Source organism: Vidua chalybeata, unplaced genomic scaffold, assembly GCF_026979565.1.
Source record: "Vidua chalybeata isolate OUT-0048 unplaced genomic scaffold, bVidCha1 merged haplotype W_reject_19, whole genome shotgun sequence".
Taxonomy (NCBI): domain Eukaryota; kingdom Metazoa; phylum Chordata; class Aves; order Passeriformes; family Viduidae; genus Vidua; species Vidua chalybeata.
The window spans coordinates 132,655-150,291 of NW_026530347.1; the positions used below are offsets into that span (position 1 = coordinate 132,655).

The following is a 17,637-nucleotide window of genomic DNA, read 5'->3' on the forward strand; positions in this document are numbered from 1 at the left end:
TTGTGTCTCTCAGCCCTGTGGGATGTGGCAGGACAGGTGAGGTTCCTTCCTGCCCACCTCCTGAGTCCTTCTGAAGAGCTGCCAAGGGAGCCCTGACCCACTTCACTCCCCTCATCCATCCAGGAACTGTCCCGTCATGGAAAGCAATTAGATCAGTTCTGTGATGTAATTTTATAGAGTCCAATGGGGAACCATCTCCTTGTCTTCCTCCCAGTTTATCTCATGCGCCTCTTCCTGCTCCATTCTCTGTTGCTCCCTGTGCTGTGTTGGGGCCGGGGGAGGGGGGGGGGGGAAGTTGGCAGGAGGCAAAGACCACTCACCCTGATGTTCATGTGGCAACAGAGAGCTTTTATTTCCCATGCCCTTGCTTATATAGGGCATTTGGAAAAAAAAATGGTCTGGACACTTTCATATGTCAGAACTCTATACCCCTTCAGGTCCTGGCCTGTGAAATGCCTGCAGCCTTGGGAAAGATGTGACTGGGTGAGGCCCCTGTCAGTCAAACCAGGGGCTGGTTGGTTGGCCTATCACAAACCAGCTAATATACAGTAACACTGTGCCATCATTCATCCCTGTGCCACCTCTCCTCTCTATATCCTTCTGTCCTGCTCCGTGTGCAATCATTCCTCCCTGTAACTGGCAGAATTTTCTTTCTCCCAATTGTTCATATGCCATAATCACTTGCGAGTGATGGCACAGGATTGTGTCCAGACCTACAGTCCCCTGTAGACCCAGATGAGGTTCAGCGTACAAAAACCACGTGGTGGAAGTTCCTACTGAGGTGCCATCACCATATACCAACTCATTGGCAGTGATGTCATGGAAAGGAGAATAAAAGAGTGGATAATTTGGTTACCAAACTCTGGCAATATGAAGAAAATATCTTTTTCACCCTATGGGCCTGCATCTCATCTATGGAAAGGTACAAACCAGAGTTTATAGCAAGCAAGTTCCCCCTGCTCAAGAGAGAGGGGCACACCACAAGGTAACCTGTGGTTTTACCTGCCTGACCATGGTGAAGACAAACGGAAGTGGGATGGAAAACCCACCTCTGCCTTGGAAGCACAGTTATGTGAGTTGAGAGGAAAAATTAACACCCACAGAAAACTCTTCAAGGAAAAATTCCACTCAGTTTCCACTGGGCAAGTCCTCAGGCAGAATTGACCCTCTGGAAGGGACCTCCAGGTCATATTTACAAGAAGCGAGTAATGCATACCATGGTCAGTGCTAGACGGGCCCTGGCTCCAGCCAGATGTGGGAAAAGGACAATGGGGTCTGTTGGTCTGTGTGGGGATCCATGGCCTGGCACAGCAGAGCCACAGGAGCACAAGGCTTTAGTTGACATGGGTGGACAATGTACCCTGATGTCATCATGCAGGGGCAGAATCCATCTCTGTTTCTGGAATGACAGGGGGATCCCAACAGGGACTATACTGGAAGCTGAAGTGCTCCTGACTGGGTATGAGTGACAGAAAAACGCCATTGTTGCTGGCCTAGAGGCTCCGTGTATCCTTGGCATTGATCACCTCTGGAGAGGTATTTCAAGGACCCAAAAGGACACCACTGGGCTTTGGGAAAGCTGCTGTGGAGAAAGAAGAAATTAAGACAGCTGAATCCCTTGTTTGGTCTTTCAGAGGACCCTTCTGCTGTGGGACTGCTGAGGGTTGAAAAACAGCAGGTACTGATGGTCAGCACAACAGTGTCCCATTGGCAACATGGCACCAACTGGGACTTCAGGACACTGTCCATGAGCTGATCCGTGCACTGGAGAGCTGGGCGTGCTCAGCAAGACTTGCTCACCCCTCAATAGCCCCACATGGCCCCTGCCTGAGTCCCGTGGAGAGTGGACACTGACAGTGGACTGTCACGGCCTGAATGCAGTCACACCATTGCTGGGTGCTGCCATGCTGGATGTGTTGGAACTTCAGTATGAGCTGGAGTCCAAGGCAGCAAAGTGGTGCTGCCACAGACATTGGCAATGCATTCTTTTCCATTCCTCTGTCAGCACATTCCCAGAGCTGGGGTCCCTCTTTGGGCCCTCAGGTCTGAAGCTGTCCCTAATAGTGTCTTGGCCTCCCTGTGGCCCCCTGACCACATAGGTGGGCTTGGTGACCACCTTGCTTAGTGCCGCCAGGAGCTCCAGAGGGGCCCTCTGGGTTCCTGGTGAGGGGGGAGCAGGGGCTGATGATGGAGCTCTGTTCCCAGTCACATGGGGGGATGTCTCACTTACAGGGGGGTGTCTCAGTCTTATGGGGAGGGGGTTGTCCAGTCCAATGATGGGTCCCCCAATCCCATGGGAGGAGGGGTTGTGTATCCCAATCCCATGGGAAAGGTCTCAGTTCCAAGAAGGTAAATCACTTACATGTGAGGGTCTCAAGGCCATTAATTGGTGGGCGGGGGGGCTCAATCTCAAATAGAGGGGCCCAGATGCCTGGGTGGGGACTCATTCCATGAAGGGGTATAATGTCCTCTGTCCCATTGGAAGGGTCCCAAAAATGAAGTGGAGGAAGGATGCTCTTGCCCCGTCCTGTTTGCCACACTGTTGGGGTCCCCCCCGTGTATTCAGGGTCTTTCCCCTCTCTATGTTTTGTCTCCCAGAGGAACACAGTGCCACTAGAATGATGTCCCAGCTGGCCAGGAAGAGTCCAGGCACCTCCTGCCACAGGGCATGAACACTGGGGTATGGGGGATAGGCTGGGAACATGGGGGACACATGGGGAACACTGGGGACACACAGGAGACATGAGGACATTGTGGGATATGTGGGGGAACAGGTGGAACATGAAGGACACTTGAGGGACCCTGGGGACATGTGTGTACATGAGGGGGGCACATGGGGACACAGCATGGCAATGAGGGTACTGTGTCCATGGGGAGGGGCAGTGTTAGAAATGATGCAACTCCTAAAATTTTAAACTAACTTTAGTCAGGGGTTTTGTTCATCTTTGCCCAGGGAGAAGGGAATGGAAGTTTCTCTTCAAGAGACTGTTCCAGGCAAGGCCTGATGAGCTTGACATCTCAATGGACTGGGAGTTGCCAGAGGATGCTCAAGAGAAGTGACCATCAACACCTGAACATCCTTCCTGGTGTGTCAGACACACTTGGTCTGAGAAAAGATCAAAAGAATGAAGAATGAGGACTTAATGAGCATTGAAGGCAAAGGGATCAATAACCAATAGGAAACCAGATACAAAGAACTGGCCAATGAATGTTGAACCAATGAATTTTTCTGGGTTTTGACTGTGGAAGTATGTGAAAAATCTAGTAAAGAACCATGTGTGATGGAATGGTTTTCTCTGCACAACACAGGCAATGTGTGGATGAAATTATCTCTGTTGCACATTCTGGCCAGAACAACATCCTGGCTAGAATAAAGTAATGCCTTAATTTTCTTAAACTAGAAATGTTGTTGGAGAGTTTTTGTTTTTCCTGCAGTTTCGATGACAGCAGGACAGTGCCTCCGTGTCCCTCCATATCCCTCCACATCACCTGGGTATTCTTTTCCCCCAGATGGATTTTATGGACAGCTGCAACCCTCAGCTGACCCCCACTGGCCACAGGGAGGCACTAGGAGCCACTGGGGCCATGCTGGGAGCAACTGGGATCACAACTGGGGTAACTAGGATCATACAGGAACAACTGGAACCATGATGGAGAGTAACAGGGAGAAAGGGGAATCATACTGGAGGTAAATGGGAGCAACTGGGACCATGCTGGGATCATACTGCTCTCATAGTGGGAGTGACTAGGATCATACAGGGAATGACTGGTACTATACTGAAGGTGACTGGGAGCCACTGAGACCAGGGCCAGAAGGATCCAGCAAACTCCAGGCCTTGGTGCTGGGACAGCCCTGGAACATATTCCCTGGGGGGAACCAATGGCACAGACAGGAAACAGGCATTGGGAACAGACAGGGCTTGGGAAAGGCAGGTACTGCCTAACTCACCTGATCTGCTGCCGTGCTCAGGTGGCCCCTGTGGGTGTTGGACATGTGTGGGTGTGTCTGCCTGAAGCTCAGCAAAGCCTTTGGCACTGCCTCCATCTCCCTGCCTCCTCTGGAGCACCTGCAGCTCGCAGCTGGGACAGGTGCCTCTCGCTGGGAACACCTGGCTGGTGGCCAAGGAGGGGTGGGAATGGGGCCACAGCCAGCTGTTGGCTGTGTTGGGGCCAGTCCTGTTCAACATCTGGCCGGGGTGGAGTACTAGGGGCAACTGGGAGGCTTGATGGAGTCAAATGAGGAGTGTGGTGGCCCATTGGGAAAACTGGGGATAAAATGGGAAGTCTTGCAATGCCCTCAAGAGACCCCAAAGCCCACCTGGGCCACCATGGGTTCACTAATGCCCCAATCTGCTTCTCCTAATGGATTTCATGGACAGCTATAATCCTTGACTGACCCCCACTGGGTACTGGGAGGCACAGGGAGCTACTGGGACCATGTTGGGAGCCAACTGAAGACACACTGGGAGCAAATGGAAGATGCTGGAACCATGCTGGGGGTACTGGGACCACAACTGGGGCAACTAGGATCATACAGGAGGGGACAACTTGGAACCATGCTGGTTCATACTGGGAGTGTCTGGAACCACACTGAGGGCAACTGGTATCATACTGGGAGTAACTGGGATCATAGTGGGATCATTCTAGTAGGGACAGGAATTGACTGGGACCATTGGGGATGTAACAGGGATCATATTAGGAGTCGTTGTGATCATACTGGACTCATACTGGGAGTGACTGCAAAGCATTAGAATCATATTGCAGGGGAATGGAATCATACTGGGATCATTCTGGGAGTAACTGGAACCATGCAGATGACCGGGAGCAACGGAAACCACACTGGGAGTGACTGGGATCACACCGGGACGATAACTGAGACTACTCTGGGAGCACCAAGGCGCGGGGTATCGGGGGCGGGGTTATGCAGATTTATGCTAATGACCCCGGCCGGTGGCGGCACCATCGAGTCGCGGAGTCCTGCAGCGCAGAGCAGTCGCGCGCCCCAGCTGCCGCGCGGAGGGAAATGGCGTCACGAGCAGCGCGGCGGCGGCGGATCCCGGCCGTGACGTCACTGGCAGGGAGCAGGAGGGGGGGCATGGGGGGCCCTGGACACCTCAGTCCGCCCTGACTCCCCCTTCCCCGGCCTCCGGGTCCCCTCCAGCCCCGCCGGACGCCTGGACTCGCCCTGACCCTGCGGTCGACTCGGCTACACCATGCCTCGCCCCAAACCCACACCCCGACGGTGCGGCGGTCCCCCGCCCCCCCCCCCGCCATCGCCCCGGCCGCGGGCACGTAGTGAGTGAGGAGTGGGGGACTCCCCTTATAGACACCCCCTATGGACTCCCACCACTGTTGTCCTCTGCCCCCAGCCTGTGCCCTAGACACCTCTATAAGCTTCCATCACCTATAGTCACTCCACACTCCCTCTCTCCTATAGCCCCCTATTGCGGCTAAACCAGGACTCCTGAAAACTGACCAGTATGATCAAGCAGAGGCCGTTTATTTTTTACATTACACACACTTTTATAGATTCTACAAACTACTAAGATCACACTTTTTGATTGGTGCCTTTGTCTTGTTCCCTCATTCTCTGCCTCCATTTCTCAGCGTCTGTGATTTGTTACCATGCAGGTGTTCTACAGTCCTCTGTAATCTAGTTCTTGTGATCCTGGTATGTGGTTTCTCAACTTCTTCATTCTTATTTTAGGACAGTTTATGTCTTAGTAACCTTGATGAATTCCACAGTGCCCTGAGAAAATTCTAGTAAGAACAGTTACAAGCGGCATGGCTCGTGCATACTGAGGCCTCAGTTGTTCAGATACATTGCTACAGCCCCCCTACACCCTGTTCCTCATAACCCCCCATACTCCCTGTCCCCTATAACTCCCCTATATCGGCTGTCACTGTAGCTCCCTATAGATCCCTCACACCTGCAATGTCCCCCCAGACCTTACAGATCCTTTATAACCTCCACAGCTTTCCCTTTGTCCCCCAGGCCCCTACAGCCCCCCATAGATCCCCTATAGCCCCCTGTGTTCTGCCAGGCCTTATAGATCTCCTATACCCCCCATCTGTGCTCCCCAGGCCAAACAGATCCCCTAAAGACCCATAGACCCCCATCCAATGCCCCTGCAGGGCGCCGCCCAGGTCAGCGGGCATTGCAGGAGATCCGCAGGTACCAGAGCAGCACCCACCTGGTGCTGTGCCCCGGCCCCTTCGCCCGCCTGGTGAGAATCCCCCACATTCCAAAATGAACACTCCTGTGCCCTAAAATCCCCAGACACTCTGATTTCCCCACCAGAACCTCCCCAGTGCCCCCCATGGACTCCCAAACTCTCCTGGGACCACACAGATAATCTCAGATACCCATAAAATCTACTTTGGGACCCCCAAACCCCTCCAGGACCTCCCCCCCCAATTTTACCCTAGAACCTCCGGCATTGTCTGGGATCTTCCAAACCACTCGGGATCCCCTCTCCTGGGATCCCCCAAATCCATCCCAGGACATGTCAGATCAACCTTCTCGGACGCTGCAACCTCCCCCAGAGCCTTCAAATCCACCACCTTCAGCTTCCCCACAGGACTCTCCCAAATACCTACTGGGACCCTTCAAACAATCCACAGGACCCCTTAAAATCCAACCCCAAATCCACCCTGCACCCCCTGAAATCCAACCTGGAACTCTCCAACCTCCCCTTTGACTCCTTCCCAAAAATCCACTGGGACCCTCCAACCCCCTGCAGACCCACCAAGTTACACCCCAGAACTCCAGATAACTACCTGGGACTCCTCAGGACCACCCCTTTCCCCCAAAGTACCCCTTGAACTCTGTTCCAGCCCTCCCCATGTCCTTGTCCTCCCCGTCCACGTGATGTGGTAGGCCTGTCCTCTCCCAACATCCTTGAATATCCCCCAATGTTCTTCTGTGGTTCCAGACATCCTTGTGTCCTGCCACCTTCAGAGGCTGCATGGATTGGGTGTTCCCTGTGCCCCTCCCGCTGTGCTGGCACTGTCCCTCCTGTCCCATCAGGGTGTCCCCAGGGGAGTGTCCCCATGTTCCCATGGCTGAGGGTGTTTCCAGGATGTTCCCAGAGTGGTGCTTCCCCCCTGCCTCCCACCTAGGGTCTCCACAGGGTGTCCCCATCATGGTGTTCCCACATCCACCCTCCCCAGTGTTTCCTCAGGTGTTCCTATCCCCTGTGTTCCTGTCCTTGGGGTGTCCCCAGAATGTCTCCAGGGTGACAACAAGGGTGTCCCCAGGTCCCTGGGGTGTCCCCAGGGCAGTGTCTCCATGTCTCCAGGGTGTCACCATGGTGGCCACCCCAGCCCAGAATGTCCCCAATGCCCCCATATCCCCTCCATGTTGTCCCAATGTCCCCGCACTCCCTGTGACCCCGATGCCCCCACGTGCCCCCCTCCCCGCGCCCTCCCTGCTGCAGGTGCAGGAGCTCTGCCTGCTCTTCACCTGCGGGGTGGATTACAGCTGGCAGCGCATGGCCCTGCTGGCACTGCAGGAGGGAGGGGTCAGAGGGCCCAGGCGTGGTGGAGGGGGTTCACAGAGGGGCTGGAGGGGTCCTATGGGTCCTCCAATGGTATCCAGGGGACTAAGGGGGTGGGGAGGGGGCTGAAGGGGATCTCATGGGTGCTGAGAAGGTTTCCATGGGGGTTGGGGGAGGGGGTTCTGTAGGTGCTGCAGGGGGGTCTGTGGGTGCTGGGGGTGTCTCTGGGGGGCTGAGGAGATCCAGGAAGGTCTCTTTGGGTGCTTGGATGAGGCTGAGAGGTTTGTTGGGTGTGTGTGTGATGGGAGCTGAGAGACCCATGAGACCCTCATGAGATCCCCTTGAGAGACCCTTGTGTGAGAGACCTCAGGTGTCCTCCAGGTACTCCAGGACTCACCAGAGGGCATAAGCCCCCAGGAAGGGCAGGTAGAAGCAGCGGTACTCAAGGACAATGGTGACAGTGATGGCAATGGCATTGCATAACCAGCTGAAGGCCCTGAACTGCAGCACAATGAGCCCTGTGCCCAGCAGGTGACTTGTAGGGGTACATCACCCGACCAGGGTCAAAAAACTGCCTCTCCCCCCAAGACGAACTCCACAAAGCCAAACACCATCCAAATACCCCATATCCCTCTAAATGTCTCCCATATTCCCCAAATACAGCTGGGTACATGAGTCTCACCTGAACCTCAATTATAAAGCACCTCATGGTGGTCAAAGAACTGCCCCCGCATTCCAAAATACCCACAAACCCTCTCTAAGCTGCACAAATACAGGTGGGTGTAGGGGTCTCACCTGGGCCTTGTAGGTGAGCAGGGTGATATTGGCGATGCTGTACAGGGTGAGGTACATGGAGAGCTGGATGGAGTTCCCCAGTCTGATGTGGTTCCTGAAAGCACCAACCCTGTGGGTGCCCCATAGAGACCCCCAAAACTACCCCACAGACCCCCTGCAAATGCTCTATAGGGACCCCTGACTGCCCCACAGCTGCCCCCGTGCCTCCCAGTCACCTTCCCATACCCTCCGTGGTTCCTGTGATAGAAAAGCACTTGCCCAGCAGGATGAGCATGAGGAGGAAAATGAGGAAGCTGATGGGGTGGAGGGAGCAGCTGGAATGGCGATATGGGGAGGGCTGGGCAACCCCCTTCATCACACCCCCCACACGAGGATCTGTGTACCCTCACACAAACCACATGTCGTGGTTTGACATGGAAGTGAATTTTTCCAGGAAGTTGGGTCAAACCAATCAGTGGTCAGGTTTGGATATTGGCACCTGGAGTGACCACTGAAAGTATGGACACGCCTCTGAGAACACAGGGGGTTAAAAGCAAGAACTCCCAGAACTGTCTCTTTGGTTCCAGTCGTCAGAGAGTGCAGACTCTCCCCTGCCCAGCCATGGGCTGGGTGGGGGAGGGGAAGCCATGCGGCCTTGTCCAGGTAGGCCGAGGGGGCTGAAGGTCTGGAACCCAGCCAGCTCCTGCGGACGGAAGGGTGGAGAGAAGCGGAGATGCCTTTGTCCCCCCCGAGAGGGAAAGAGACAGAGAGCCTGATGGCACCTGGAAATTTGCCGGCAGAGGAGAAGGAGAAAGGGGGGGGGATGATGCCCAGTGTGAGAGTCGAGAATGCTGAGCAGAGATTTCAGCTGTCCAGGGAGTCTGAACTTTTAAGCCATTCCTGGGAAATTAAGGCTTTGTAAAATATTACTCCTCCTCGATTTATAGTGGAAGAGAGACAGTCTGGGACCTGAGATGTTAGAAGAAGAAATTTTTAGGTGGGAGGAGATGATGGAGTAGCTTTTGGCTGGACTTTTCTTGTTAGCCATAGACTGAGCCAAACACTCCTGCAATAGAGACTGCATTTTAGGGGGATGCAGTGGTGACCCAAGGAGACCTCCTTCAGCAACCAACAGGAATGGCAAGGACAGAGAAAAGCTGAGGAGGGAATGGTGATGCCCTCTGTCTTCAGGAAGAAGATGATCTCTGTTCCTGGACCCTTGGCCCCAGGGGAAAATGGGGGGGATTGTAGTCCCAAGATGAGAAGCTGAACTGTTGTCTCTTATAGTCCATGGCAAAGCATCCTTAAAGGAGCCCTATGAGCAGTCTGTCCATGCACGGTGGTGAGAGCACTGTGACATGGAAAGGAGAGTGTCACACTGGCAGATTTTCTCAGGGCGGTTGCCATGTGTGACATGGAAACACAGGAGGTGGCAATTGTGTTTCCTGGGGGGGGGGGGTCTATGGCGCAAGAAAGACTCCTCTCTCCCTTGATAGACTGAGTATTGATTATCTGAAGGGTGGCAGCTTGATCAGGAATCCCGGGTGATGTTTCATGGTGGTTGATTTGGAAATTTGGAGGAGGAGGGGTGTTTTAGAGGGTCTTCATCCTGGATTTAGTGTGTGTGTGTGTGTGTCGTTTATAGTAGTAGTAGTTTAATAAAGTTTTTTTCCTTTGTTATTAAGCTTGGGCCTGCTCTGCTCTGTTCCTGATAACATCTCACAGCATTTATTTGGGAAGATGTATTTTCATGGGGGCGCTGGCATTGTGCCAGTGTCCAACCATGACACTCCTGTACTCCCCCAAGCCCCTTATTACCTCCCATGACTTCAAAGTGCCCCTATGCTCCCCTATACCCCCTGTACTTTGCTGTGAAAGCCTCCCCAAACTCACCCAGAACCCCCAGCCCCATCAAATTTCAATATGCCACTTTGACCTTGACACCTCCCAGTCTCTGAAGATCCCCCAAATCCCAATATAACTTCCCCAGACCCTGATGTTCTCCAGTCCCTGCAGCTGCTACTGGACCCCACAAACCTGCCCATAACCCCACAAGCCACTGTGAGCATCTTGCAGGTGGTGTGGAGCAGCTGCCATCCCTAGACCAGGTCTGGGGGGACTGAGGGGGTGAGCACAAGATCTCTCAAAGCACTACCTCCCCCCAGGCTCCCTTGAAGCTCAGATTTCCCCCAGCTGCTCACTGATGAATAATGGGAGGATGACAATGAGGACGAGGAGGAAGGATCCTGTCTCCAGGATACCTGGGGAAGGTGGGGGGCAGGGTGAGAAGGGGTTCAACCCATGAAGCCCCCAATACCCACCAGGGTATCCCCAGACGACCCCTGCATTGCAGCCCCACCATCATTCCCCATGTACCCCAACACCTTCAGCTTCCTCACACCTCAATAACCTCAAATATATCCCCCATACTGATGCACCCCAATCCTTCCAACCCCCCAACCCCTAAAGAGTCCTCCAGACCCTCATATACATCCCCATCTCAATGTGCCCCAATCCCTGCAGCCCCCCAGACCACCATAACTCCCTATATAGCCCCAGACCCTGATGTACACCAATCCCTTCAGCCCCTGCAGAGCCCAATAAGCCTCCTCAGACCCCCCCCATAACCCCCAATATACCCCCCTATCTCGATGCACACCAGTCCCCCTCACACTGCCTTTCTCCCCGGCCGCGGCCGCACCAAACTTAACAACCGAGAGGTGCCATGTCCAGAAGGAATCCCCGTTGGTCAGCACCATCTCTACTCCAGCTCCAGCCTATCGCCCTGTGGGGGGGCCGAGGGCTTCCCGGGGGCAGATGGGGGGTACTCGCCCCACATTTGCTGAGGACTACACACCACCAGTGCTCGTGCACGGAGCGCAAGCTGCGGCCGCTGCATAGCACAGTCCCCGCAGCCCCCCCCAGCCCCCCCTAATTCCCCCATGCAGCTCCCCAAAATAGTCCCTGCATAGTCCCTGCAGCCCCTCAAATCCCCCAAGCCCACTTATAACCCCCCAGACCCAAATATGCCCCCCCATTCTGATGGACCCCATCTCTCCAGGCACCCATGTTCCTGACAGGGCCCGCCCTGAGTGTTTGCCCCGCCTCCTCTCACAGGGCCCCGCCCCCAGCACGATGCAGCACGGATCACGCCCCTACAGACCACGCCCCCAGCACAGGACATGTCCTTGTGTAGGCCATGCCCCCAGATCAGGCCACGCCCCCTGCACCGCAGCGGGGCAGAGCCTCTGTCCCAGCTTGTACTGGGCAGTACAGCCCAGTACAGCCCGGTACAGCCCAGTACAACCCAGTACAGCCCAGTACAGCCCAGTACAACCCAGTACAACCCAGTACAGCCCAGTATAGCCCAGTACAGCCCCGTACTGCCCACTAGCACCCCGTAGAGTCCAGTATAACTCACTACAACCCAGCACAGCCCACTATAGACCAATATACTCCAGTATAGCCCAGTATAAGACAGTATAGCCCTGTACAGCCCAGTATTTTCCCCGAAGGAACCAAAACCAGGTGGTTCAGTCTGAGGAAGTGGAAGAGGAACAAAGAGCAGCACGTGGCAGCAGGGGGACGGCGCGGGGGGGTGCACGAAGAGGCTTGGGTGTCCCAGGGACACCCCAGACTCCGGGAGGTTGACCCTGCTGTGTGGACTCGTACCCCTGCCAGCCCCTCGGGGGCCCCTAAATCCGTATAGGCAGGGCCCTCCCGCACCGACGTCACAGGGAGGTGGGTGGGGCAGTGGTGCCAAAAAGCAATACCCCAAACTTCCCGTTTCTAACCCCAAAATCACCCAAAGCAAAGGCAGTGGCACGGTGGGAACTTGACGGGGAGCAGGGGGGTCCCCAGAATCCCTGGGGACTGGGGGGCAAGGGTTCCTTGGGGTGTGTGGAGGTTCTTTGGCCCTAGGGGCGGTCCCTGGGTTCTGAGGGGGGTGCCTGGGGTGTGTCTGCCTGGGCTGTGGATCGGGGGGGGTCCTCTGGGCCCTGAAGGGAATCCCTGGAGTGTGTGTGTGAGTCCCTGGGGAGTGGATGAGGAGTCCTTGGACACAGAGTGGGGATCCTGGTGTTCTGGTGGGGTCTCTGGGGTGTGGATGAGGGGTCCCTGGGGCCTGAGTGGGGTCTTTGGGATGGTGGTGGGGTCCCTGGGTCACAAGGGGGATCCCTAGGGTGGTGGGGATCCTTGAGCCCCAAGTGTGGTCCCTGGGCCTCGAGGGCGGTCTGTGTGGTACCAAGGTCACGCCTCATCCTACTCTCTCCCCCACTGCATCCAGGATCTCCACAGTGTGAGTCAGGATGTGCACCCCGCTGCTGGTGACACTGGTGATACTGGTGATGGTGCCTGCAGGGGTCTCTCCCTATGGCTTCCGCAACTGCATCCAGGCGCCATGGGACCCTGGGCTGTTCCGCTGCATCCAGCGCTTCCTGAGCACCGTGGGGGCTGCAGTGGGTGACCTCCCCTCCACTGCCACATCCCTCAACCTCTCTCTCAATATCTTGCGCCAGGTGCCCCCTGGTGCCTTTGCCCACCTGCCGCAACTATACACCCTTGATCTGACCCACAACCAGCTGGAACTCCTGGCCCCAGGGGCTTTCTGGGGGCTGTCAGCACTGGCCCACCTAGACCTGGCCCACAACAACATGTCAGTGCTGGCCACAGGTGTGTTCTCTGGGCTGGGCAACCTGAGCACACTGCGGCTGGACCACAATCCGCTACAGAAGGTGGCCCCCAGGGCTTTCCAGCCACTGGCTGCACTCAGCATGCTCTGGCTGCGGGATGGCCGGCTCACCGCACTGGAGCCTGTGGCCATGGCTGTGGGGAATCTGACGCACCTAGACCTGCTCGACCTGTGTGTCAACATGCTGTCAACACTGGGCCCAGGGCTGCCGCCCACACTGAGAGTCCTGCACCTCTGCAACAACTCCCTGGGAGCTCTTTCAGGGGCCACCCCTGGGGTGATGCCCCCAGGGCTGCGTGTGCTCGACCTGTCCTACAACAACATCTCAGACCCTGCACCACTTGCTCGCCTGTGCCTGAACAACCTGACACACCTGCACCTGGCTGGGAACCCGCTGAACGTGGTGCAGCTGCTGCACGTAGCTGGAATCTCCCCACGCCAGGTGGACATGTCAGGGCTACAGGTGGGCACAAGCGGCCTGGAATACCTGTGCCAGCAGCTGAGAGGACAGCAGCTGCAGAAGCTGCAGCTGCAGCGCATAGGGCTCACATCAATGCCTGATGGGGCTCTGGCCAAGTGTCCGGTGCTGGGTGCCCTGGATTTATCTGGCAACCGGCTGCGGCAACTGGGCTGCATAGGGAGGCTGCTGAACCAGGCACAGCATGCAGCACTGCATGAGCTGGTGGCTGAGCACAACTTGCTGCAGCGGCTGCCATCGTGCAATGGGACCCCGGTTCTGCGGCAGCTGCACAATGTGTCCCTGCGCTTCAACCGCATCCTAGTGGCTGGTGCGGGTGCTTTTGACAATGCACCAGCACTGCAGCAGCTGCGGCTGGATGTGAATGAGCTGGCACGGCTGGACCGCGCAGCTCTGCGTGGACTCCATGACCTGCGGCACCTACGCCTTGACAACAACCTGCTCACTGACCTCCTGCCTGGCTCCTTTGCTGACCTGCACCAGCTGGAAGACCTCAACCTGCGCAACAACCGTGTGGCCGTGCTCTTCCCTGGCGCCTTCAAGGGGCTTGACCACCTGCAGACCCTTGACCTGGGCGGGAACAACCTGCGGCACTTGGCAGCCAAGGCATTCCAGGGCCTCCCGCGGCTTTGCCGGCTTTACCTGGACCGCAACCGACTGCTGGAGGTGAGAGTGGCTGCATTCCAGCCGGTGCAGGTGACACTGGGTGTGCTGGACCTGCGTGCCAATGCTCTGCGCTACCTGAGCCGACACCTGCGGCAGCTGCCACCTTTCCGCTACCTGCATAAACTCTATGACCTGAAGCTGCAGGCACAGCAGCCATATGGGATGCATGTAGTCCCACAACGCTTCTTCCAGGGCCTCAGTGCCTTGCGCTCGCTCTACCTGTCACAGAATTCGCTCTCGGCCATCCCTGCCGATGCCTTCGATGACCTGGCACAGCTGCAGTACCTGACGCTGGCTGACAGCAATGGTGGGATGGGCCACCTGCCTGCCGGCATTTTCAAGAACCTGAGCCGACTGCGCAGCCTGAACCTGGAGAGTGCAGGACTGCGCAGCCTTGGCCCTGAGGTCTTTGGCAACCTGACACAACTGAAGGAGCTGCGCCTGGCCAAGAATGGGCTGCGTACATTGGATGTGACTCTGGCCACCCGCCTCCCCACCCTGCGCTATCTGGACCTGCGCAAGTGCCCACTGAGTTGCAGCTGTGCCAATGCCTGGCTGCCTTCCTGGCTGGCACATGGGCCCGTGCAGGTGGTCTACCTGTATAACTACACCTGTGGTGAGATGGGTGGGGCCTCCGCATACCTGCATTGCTTTGACACGCGTGTGTGCTACCTGGACATGGGGCGGTACCTGTTTGCAGGAACAGCACCAGCTGTGCTGCTGCTGCTAGTGCTGCCGCTGCTGCACCACCATGGGTACTGGCGCTTGCGCTACCAGCTGTTCCTGCTGCGTGCGTGGGCACGTGGGCGCTGGCGGCGGGAGCAGCGGCGCTACACCTATGACACCTTTGTGTCCTACAACTCCGGGGATGAGCAGTGGGTGCTGGAGGAGTTGGTGCCTGAGCTGGAGCGCGGAGCCCTGCGGCTCTGCCTGCACCACCGTGACTTTCGCCCCGGCCGCGCCATAGTGGACAACATTGTGGACGCTGTGTACAACAGCCGGCGCACGGTGTGTGTGGTGAGTCGCGGGTACCTGCGCAGTGAGTGGTGCTCACTGGAGATCCAGATGGCCAGCTATCGCCTCTTTGATGAGCTGCGCGATGTCCTTGTCCTCATCTTCCTTGAGGACATCCCTGAGGCCGAGCTCTCGGCCTTCCACCGCATGCGCCGTGTGCTGCTGCGGCGCACACACCTGCGCTGGCCCTCCGAGCTCCCTGCACGGCCCCTCTTCTGGGCAAAGCTCAGGTGTGCCCTAAGTGGGGGGGAGGAGGACGAGGACAGGGAAAGGGGGGGCAGGGAGGAAGGATGCCCTGGCACATCTGGGACCCGTGGGGAAGTTCTTCCTCAGGAAAGCAACTTTCTGCCCCAGAATTACTGTTTTTTATCTGGGGAAGGTGTCCTGTGGAGTGGGGGTGATGGCAGCAAAGAGGAAGAAGTGAATGAGGAGAGGAAGACAGGGGAAAGGGAGGGAGGCTGCCCTGACAGGACCAGGACCACTGTGGAGGTTCCCCCTCAGGAAAGCAGTTTTCTGCCCCAAAATCACTGTCTTTTCTCTTGGAAATATGCTCTGCACAGTGGGGATGAGGGTAATGAGAAGGAGGAGGAGGAGGAGGAGGAAGAAGAGGAGGAGGAGGTGGGGGAGGAGGAAAAAGGTTGCCAGGAGAAACAGAAGCTGCTCTAGAGCAACCTCATCCTGGTGTAATGGGAATCCCCAGGCACATTCCCAATCAAAAAAATGTGGTTTTGTCCCAAAATCCCTGGTTATCCTCTGAGAAATGTGCGGTTGGAACGATAGTAATAAGGAAAAGAGGGTGCAAGATGGACCTCAGTTTTCAGATGCAGCAAATGCTTCATCACTCAGTTCCTTTTCCCAGCATGTGGGAGCTGCAGCTCTTGCACATCTGGGTCTTCCTGGGCACACATTGCTGCAGCTCAATCAGCTGCTTCTGCCCATAGCGGCACCTTCAGGGCTGAGAAATTCTGACAGCCTACGGGAGGCACCCACCAATCCATTCCACCACACACCATCCTGACCCCCAACTCAGCAGCTCCCAAGCCCCAGTCAGGTCCCTGCCTCGCTCCCGCCTGATCCTCACCAGCAGTACCTGGCTTGGCTGGCAAACCAGAGCATGCTGCAGGTGTCCGGACCGGCCGGCGCTGTGGGCTCATGGCCACGATCATGGGGCTCTGCAGCCTAGGGAAGTCCTTCTGCAAGTGCATCAACTGCTGTTCCAGAGCAGGATGTGGCTTGGCCTGCTCTGTCCCAAGAGACCAAAGCTCCACTCACCTCTCGGCCCTGGGGTGCTCAGGGATGTCCCTTCCAAGCCCACCCTCGGACAGCCAGAGCCCAGCAGTGCCAGGCCAGGAACAGCCTTCCTTTACTGCTGGCCAGAGGGCACATGACTGTCAAGGGCCAGCAGTGAGCGATTGATGCTAGTCTCTCCCACAGCCCCTCTCCCCAGTCCTTGGTGACCCAGGCTCACTCCAAGCCCGCTGGGTCAGTCAGGCTCACCTTGGCCACACACAGATTCCCAGGAAAGCCAACAGTGGGGTTGGTCCTGCTGCTTCACCTGGATCTGTGAGGTCAGAGATGGCTGAAGCTATGGCTCCACACGCCCCTGGGGAGGTTGTTTGGAGCAAGTAGTACCAGCGCAACCAGGACTCCGTGTTTCCCATGGAATGGGTCAGTGGATCACACTGGAAGATGGGGCAGGAGTAGGAGAGGAACCTGGCATGCTGTGAGCATGAGCCATACACCTGGAGATGACAGAAGGAGCAAAGCCAGGGAAAGCATCTGGCAGGAAGGTGTAGAAAACCCTCTCCCTTGGAGAGGTATCCCTTGCATGGGCTATGATAAGATCTTCTCAAACTCTCTTGGATTGAGAAATCCTCCTTGGTCATGGTGAGTTCCCAGCATGCTATGGAATCCCATGTAGATTCGTTGGGACCAATTGGTTTTTCCTCCTTTTGTACCACCCCTGCTTTTCCCCATAAAAACCCCAGTTTCTGCCCTGTTGAAAAGGGAGCTGTCGTCCCTAGCCTCCTTTGCAGGATGCTGGAATAAAGGCTACCTCTGTGGAACTGCTATACCATGCTCCTGTCTCTTTGTCCCTATGTTGGCCAGGGTACACCTCGCAAGGCAGCGCTGAAATCACTGCTCAGAGCTGAGCTGCCTGCACCTTGCTGAGGTTACCCGGCAGCTGAAGGACTGCCTGAGACCCCTAGAAAGTTGTCTCTTGCAGGACCTCTCTCTGGGAAGGTTGTGGTGTCCAGGTCAAGCCAGGAGACCCTGACCGGCCACCCAACAGGAAGGGACAGAGTTATGGAAAAGAATCAGCAACTCCCATGTTTAGTGGTGGAGGATGGTACAGCTGGTCGGGTTTCCACAGCCCTGGAAAAGCATACAGACAAGTCTAGATTGATGTGAAAGCGAGGTACACAGACATTGAATAGAAAAATCATAAACTTATGCTTCTATAGTTATAAGCAAGAATATGCTTTAAGTAAGTAAGAAACTGCATTAGATAAGAT

At 56.1% G+C, this 17,637-nt stretch overlaps 2 protein-coding genes across 2 annotated transcripts; both read left to right on the plus strand.

Moving 5' to 3' along the window:
• Positions 1-5,213: 5,213 nt before the first annotated feature.
• On the plus strand, positions 5,214-7,982 carry LOC128783140 (histone H3-like centromeric protein A). The gene is made up of 4 exons (XM_053933731.1): positions 5,214-5,295; positions 6,136-6,227; positions 7,440-7,523; positions 7,881-7,982. The coding sequence occupies exons 1-4, from the start codon at positions 5,214-5,216 to the stop codon at positions 7,980-7,982; spliced, it is 360 nt and encodes a 119-aa protein (XP_053789706.1).
• Positions 7,983-12,580: 4,598 nt separating this feature from the next.
• Positions 12,581-17,274, plus strand: LOC128783141 (toll-like receptor 13). Its single transcript, XM_053933732.1, has 2 exons — positions 12,581-15,362; positions 17,231-17,274. Exons 1-2 carry the CDS (start codon positions 12,581-12,583, stop codon positions 17,272-17,274), a joined length of 2,826 nt encoding a protein of 941 aa, XP_053789707.1.
• The last annotated feature ends 363 nt before the right edge of the window (positions 17,275-17,637 follow it).

Coding starts and splice junctions, on each gene's coding strand:
- LOC128783140 (XM_053933731.1), top strand. CDS start 5,214: ATGCCTCGCCCCAAACCCACACCCCGACGGTGCGGCGGTCCCCCGCCC. Junction 5,296..6,135: donor GCCCCGGCCGCGGGCACGTA/GTGAGTGAGGAG, acceptor ATGCCCCTGCAG/GGCGCCGCCCAGGTCAGCGG. Junction 6,228..7,439: donor CCGGCCCCTTCGCCCGCCTG/GTGAGAATCCCC, acceptor TCCCTGCTGCAG/GTGCAGGAGCTCTGCCTGCT.
- LOC128783141 (XM_053933732.1), top strand. CDS start 12,581: ATGTGCACCCCGCTGCTGGTGACACTGGTGATACTGGTGATGGTGCCT. Junction 15,363..17,230: donor AAAGCTCAGGTGTGCCCTAA/GTGGGGGGGAGG, acceptor TATGTTGGCCAG/GGTACACCTCGCAAGGCAGC.